Genomic DNA, 6,561 nt, shown 5'->3' with positions numbered 1-6,561 from the left:
GGACCACTTTCCGGGTCCGTTCCACTACCGTAGCACGATATTGTCCACTTTGAGCCCCAACCACGCCCTCACGGTTTTGTTTTTGGGAACTCACACGAGAACTTCCCGATGGGTCATCAATCCTGGGAATGCTCTGGCGCGCTACTCGCTTAACTTCGGAGTTCCAATGGAACCTGAAGCCAGTGAGCTCCCAAAAGGCCTCGTGCTAGGTAGGGATGAGAATATCCATATAAAGATCACTCCCCTGGATAATGTAGGATGTCACAGCTAAGGCCATCTCCAACCGAATAAGGGTCAAAGGGCCATGTTTAGCCCTATAACCCTACAAGAAATTATATTTTAATCAACAGTGCCAGACCATATTTTATACCATCTTCAACCGGGAATGTCAAAGGGTCATAGGTCAAACATAGTCCTTTGATAAAAAAATCCATTTCCAACCGAGAGGGCCAAATGGCCATAGGCCAAACATAATCCCCTCAATAATTTATGATTTTAATTGAATTAATATGGTTAATTAAATTAAACTTCCATATTAAAATAAGATTTTCAGATATATTTTGAGCGCCACTTGCCACAATAACGAAGAAAGCATGGTATTGTTGCACTTGCCACAAAGTCAAGCTTGACATTCTGAGGCTGGAAGGCTGGCTGGCTGGAAATGGCCAGCCCACTAGCTTGATTTAGGGTTTTGGCTAGGTGGGGTCCACAAACCCTTTGGCCTAGCACTCAATTGGAGACGATTTTTGTGTCATTCTGAGTTATTTTTAGCCATAGGGCCCTTTGACCAGGTCAATTGAAGATGGCCTAACTTTCACCAGATGTCCACACTCCCAAAACATCGGAACATTGATTTTTTATTTTTTGTGTTTTATTTTTATTGTTATTTATTTTGGATTATCCTTAATTTATTATTCTGAAATTTCTTTAATTTCAACATTTCATACAACAAATTATTTTCGTCCTAGTCTGGAACCTCAAGTCATAATTTAGGGACATCAATTAAGTTTTTTACTAGAACCTTAGTTAATTGATAATATGGCCCCCACATGGACAATGACTGGACATCACGTCTCAATCTAGAGCCACGTGGACATTAAAAAAATTAAAAATGTTAAAAAGTAAAATGTTAAATATTAAAAATAATTAAAAACTGGTAAATCTCAATTTACTATCTTGAAGTTTCGTGGTTTTCAACATTTGACACATCAATTTTTTTTTTTTTTTTTTTTATCCCAGTCTAATACCTAAATTGATAATTCTAAGATAGTTTATAACTATGTTAAGTTTTCTATTAAAACAATAATTAACCTGTAAAGTGACGCTTGCGTGAATAATGACTAGACGCCACGTGTCAATCTTAATCCGGCTCATTTTCTCTTTATGCCATCCACAACCTTCTCCCTCCCGTCTTGTTGTTCCTAGGGCTTTTCATCTCCAAAAGAGGGCATCTCTCTCTCTAACCTCTTCCCTGTAGTAGTATATACCATGTAGGATAGAAGAATCAGAATAATTCTCCAGCATCTACTTAATATCATTATACATCTGTATATATACAATTTCTTCATTTTTTTTCAGGCAGCATAGAAATTAAGCTAGATCACTAGAACAACTATTCATCAATTCTAATCACCATGACTTCGGTCATCAACATGGACGGTCATGATCAGCTACTCACCGATGATCTTACCGATTTATCCACCCTGCAACATCATCACGATCAGGTACTTCTTCCGGCCAGAACTAACTTCATTTTCCGATCGATTTGTTTTTATCGTAACCCTGATGCTGGTCACCTAGAATCTGAAACTGGTCAATGCAAATTTTGTTGGGGTCGAATTGGAATTTCTGTACTTTTATGTTTTCATGCATTTTCCAGGTTGCCAAATGTTAATATTTTTGAAACGGAATATCTGATTGGAAAGCTTAGGCAATGTTTCCAGTTTGTTTGGAATTTTGGGTTTTTTTTTTGTTTGTTAAATTTGTTAAATTTGGGGATTTCGAAATTTTCAGGGGGAAATGCAGAGCAAAGAGGAAAATGTTGAAAAGAAATGTGGGAATCATGATGGGGTTTGTGCAATATGCTTGGATGAGATTGTGCTTCAAGACACCGCTCTGATAAAAGGTTGCGAGCATGCCTACTGGTTTGTCTTATCAGTCTCTTTATCTTTCTATTTACGCTTCCGCTTTTCCGGAATTTTGAAGTATTGCTTTGCTATGTTGTTCTTTGTACTGTATTTGTAATGCTGCTTTAGTCGTTTAATCATTTGGTTTTGGCGTTGTACATCTTTGGTGATTATAACTCAATAGCCCAATCACGATATGTGTATCCCTTAATTCAGTTTTCTTAAAAGGGCTACTTGGGTTTGTTTTTGCATGGGTTAGGCTGGGCTCGCCAGGCTTCTGGCATTTCACAGTTCAGTGATTACCATAAACATTTCATACAATAATTTGTAGTCTCTAGTGGTATGATAGTTCATGGTCTTTAAGAGTTTTGTGAGTAATATCGGGAAAGGCGCTTTCCTGGAGCACTTGTGATCTGAGAAAACACAACGAAATCAATTAGCACCTGTTGTACCGTGAGGCAAGGCTAAAAGCAATGTGTTTAAGGTGCTCTCCAATACAAGTTTGTAGCTTAACATGTAAAAGGACGGAAGACTGTAACATAAAAGGTTTCCTTTAGTTAAAAAATAAAAACTGATTGTATATACATGTATAGCTCTTTTTTTTGTATAATTATTGAAATATTAGATCATAGTGATGTATTGATAAGAGGTGGGTAAGCATGAGATTTATGAAGTGATGAAATAAGTTTTTTAGATGTTTTGTAGACATTTAGACCAGAAATGGAAGGACGTTGAAATTAGTGGATGTATATTTACTTCTACCATTGACAGTATGCATGACTTAGTTTTAAATGCTCTAAAGACATTCAAGATAAAAATTTATGTTTGAAATTTTCACATCTGTTAATGATTTATTGATTTTATCAATGAAGATGAATTTCCCATAGAATATTAGTGGCTCGTTCTCATGTTTTGAATGGATTTTATTGTTGCCTTGACACATTTGGTCATTTTCTTTATGTTTAACTAGATAAATTCCATAGATTCTGTATCGCATTTTGAGACCATGCTCTAACTTTTACTTATCAGGTTGCTTGTGTCTACTAAATTTGTCCCAAGCTACTTCTTAATGCAAAGCAAGTTGTTTGCTTCATATCATATTCTCTACATTTACCACACTTTTAACACTTGGACTTTGTTTCTATGTGCGCTTAAGTAGCATAAAGCTATGCATTATCCTTTTATTGCAGAATTTTTTGTGAAAGTTTTTTCGTTGAATGGTAATTATGAACTTTTTTATATTTGTTTGTCCAAGATAAACCTTATTTACTTTGGCATTGCACTTTGAGATGAGTCTTTTCCATGCCAGTTTATGCTTGAGTTAATTTGATTTCTTCATATCATTCTCTTGTGTTAACGACCCTTTGAACACTGGAACTCTGATTTTATCTGCACTTCAGAACCATAAAGTTTGCATTTTTCTTTGACTGCAAGAATTTTAATCAAACGGGTGCTTAGTTTTCTGTTTTTGCATGTTTGTATGTTAGTGAGATATGCTCTTGTGGTTTCCAGTCTTGATGTTGTTTATGAGCTATGGTGGAGGTGCGTTTTAGGTTGTAGTCGTGAATGATATTGAGAATGAGTGCTCGTATGAAAGCTTCACAGACTCTATTTATGTTTTATCAAGTCTTTGGGCTGTTGGATTCATAATTTTTCATTTTCCTATTGTGCAGCGCAACCTGTATTCTTCGTTGGGTGACATACAGCCAAAAGCCCACCTGCCCTCAGTGTAAACATCCATTTGAATTCCTGAACGTCCATCGTTCCCTTGATGGCAGGTATCTAAAGTCCTCTTGTTTCCCTTTATGTGCATATTTAGATAGGGAGAAACTTGGTTATGACTTACGAGAGAACCTCCCAGTAGAAGCTGTTTTTGACTTGCCTAAGAAAAGAAAGCATATCTTGTCTTAGTTACACTACCTTCACATTTTCATGCTCTGACAGCATACAAGATTACATGTTCGAGGAGAGTGTGTGCCTACTCCTTAGAGCCAAATGGTTTGAGCCGTTAGTTGTGGAGGAGCGTGAAGATGTGTATGATGGCCATGAGGATTATTATTACTATCCCTATGATGATGAAGAGGATGATGATCTAGATGACGCTTACTTCAGCAGTTCATCGGTTATCCGGATTGGTAATCGAAGATGGGGAGATAATGGATACGTGAGGGGTGGGCGTCAAGAAGCAAGGCCTGTACGTAGATCAAACATACAGGACCCGGGTGCTAGTTCGTCTTGTGAGCCTAGGAAGAAAGAGGCTGCAGTGGATAAAACCGGGAGACGGGCAAAGCGGGCGCTCAAACGGGAAGCGGCTGACAAGGCAGCCGCAGAGAAACATCAGCAGCATTTGGCGAGGTTGGGTCGGAAGTAATTCAGTCTAATGCAATTGCACTATATGGCAGATTATTAACTACCCCTTCGCCATCTCAATGTACAGTATTCCCCTGACCTTTTTCTTTTGGGTTAAGACTGTATTTTCGGTCTACCATGTTAAATAATGTACCATCAAAGGTAATAAAATAGGGAAGAATAAAAAAGAAAAAAGAAAAAGAAAAAATGAAAAAAAATTAACGAAAACAAGAATTCAGATATGTACATTCTCATTCTGCATGTTTGCATTCCTGTTATTTATTTATTTATTTATTTTTTTGAAAAATTAATGAAAAAAAACTTCAAAAGTTTACATTTTAATAAAAATCATTTAATAATTTTATTAAATGACAAGGACATGAGAAAGAAGAAAAAAAAATCAAAGAAAGCGCGTGTCCAATGCGCCCACAATTGTATATAATATATGAATGCATGTGCAGACTGGGTCTGCATTCTTCTCTTTACCCTAAACCCTAGAAACCTGAACAACGGTGTGGTATATTTATTTGTTAAAATATGAGTTTATGTAGGCTCTACACAGAAAAGAATTCTATCAAAGGCTTTTAGTCAGCTCCAGATGGGAAATTAAAAAAGTGGCCGCCATTTGATCTTGCAACTTCGGCAAAATATAATTATATATGCATGTGACATCAATATATGACTAAAAATTTAAAAGAAAATTAATGAAAAGAGTTCGAAAAGTTTTAGTTTTAATAAAAAAATCAGGTTATAAGTTTTGTTTAATGATTAGTACAAGGCTCATATTAAGGTAGTCTAATTAAAAATGACCCAAATATAATAAATTATGATTTGTCGATTTTACCCTTAACTTTTTTAGGTTGAGTTCTAGATTTTCGTCATTAATGGAGTTCATTGTTGTTTTGCAGACCTTCTTTTTCTTTGAAACAAAAATATAGATCCTCATGCTATGTAATTTATATTTTGTATTATTTCGTTGAAATGTGATCATCGTTATTATTCATAGTGTATTCGAGGTACTGTTTTTCAATTTTTCATCGTCAGTGGAGTTCATCGTTTGTTTCTCTAGAAAATAAATTTGAGATATGCATGCTATTCAATAATAACGACGGGTCACTATTTCTGGATTGTAAAAATAAACAGTTTCTGGATTTTAAGTAACACTGTTTCTAGAATCTAAGTTACTGTTTCTGGAATCTAAGTCACTTTTTCTGGATGCAAATGAAATAAACACACTGTTTCTTAAGTGTAAGCTAGAAAAGAAATAGTGAAATTCACTGTATTTGGATTCAAAGCAAAATAAGCATCATGTTTCTTAAATATAATCAACTGATACATGAAAGAAAAGAAACAGTCAAAGGTTAAAATATAGACTGTTTCTAGAATTTAAGTCATTGTTTTTGGATTTTGGTTTTTTTTCTTTCCAGATAATTGTTTGTTTGTGCACAGACAAAACAAACATTGTATTTGATATTTTTTTTTTCAGAAACAGTTCTATGTTTTGGGTTATCCAGAAATAGTTTTACGTTTTGGTTCTATTTTTTTTTCTAGACACTTTTTTGCTGGTTTTTGCCATTAAACTTCTTTGAACTTGTTTCAACGGCTTTGTTTCGATGAATGCTTCCTTTTTCAACTTTGATTTGAATTTTGATTTGGTTATTTTTGAAATGGGGGAATTCGATTTTATCGGAAGACATGGAGTTATTATGGGGGTTTCATGCTGGGTTGAAGTTGGTGAAGAGTCAAGACAATATCAAATTGTTTAGGGGTATTTATAGAAGTGTAGATTTGTAGTGGGTTAGGCTTGTAAGTTTGACTTGTGGACAATAGTTTTGGATGGTTTTTTTTTATTAAACTTTGAACCCTTTTGGTTAAATAACATTTTGGGATGGTTTTTGGTTAAATATTTGTTGGCCAAAACCCTCTTCATTAAAGCTCCCAAAATTTAATGGTCTTCTTCTTCTTACATGAATGATTCAGTTAGTCGGAATATAAGTGTTGGCTGTTTGAGTTTACGCAATCGTGGAGAGCAAGTTCTGTACATGTACAATATACAAATGAAGTTGATAATGAGGACTTTTATTGT

The 6,561-nt window shown here is 35.1% G+C and overlaps 1 protein-coding gene across 1 annotated transcript; it reads left to right on the top strand.

Moving 5' to 3' along the window:
• The first annotated feature begins 1,405 nt into the window (after positions 1–1,405).
• LOC103929558 lies at positions 1,406–4,663 on the top strand. Its single transcript, XM_009338773.3, has 4 exons — positions 1,406–1,724; positions 2,014–2,144; positions 3,800–3,904; positions 4,071–4,663. Exons 1-4 carry the CDS (start codon positions 1,635–1,637, stop codon positions 4,495–4,497), a joined length of 753 nt encoding a protein of 250 aa, XP_009337048.2. The 5' UTR covers positions 1,406–1,634; the 3' UTR covers positions 4,498–4,663.
• The last annotated feature ends 1,898 nt before the right edge of the window (positions 4,664–6,561 follow it).

Source organism: the organism of the source record quoted next, unplaced genomic scaffold (assembly GCF_019419815.1).
Source record: "Pyrus x bretschneideri cultivar Hongxiangsu unplaced genomic scaffold, Pyrus_bretschneideri_v1 Contig31, whole genome shotgun sequence".
Taxonomy (NCBI): Eukaryota; Viridiplantae; Streptophyta; class Magnoliopsida; order Rosales; family Rosaceae; genus Pyrus; species Pyrus x bretschneideri.
The sequence above is the reverse complement of the archived record's forward strand: the minus strand, read 5'-3'. Positions and strand labels throughout refer to the sequence as shown.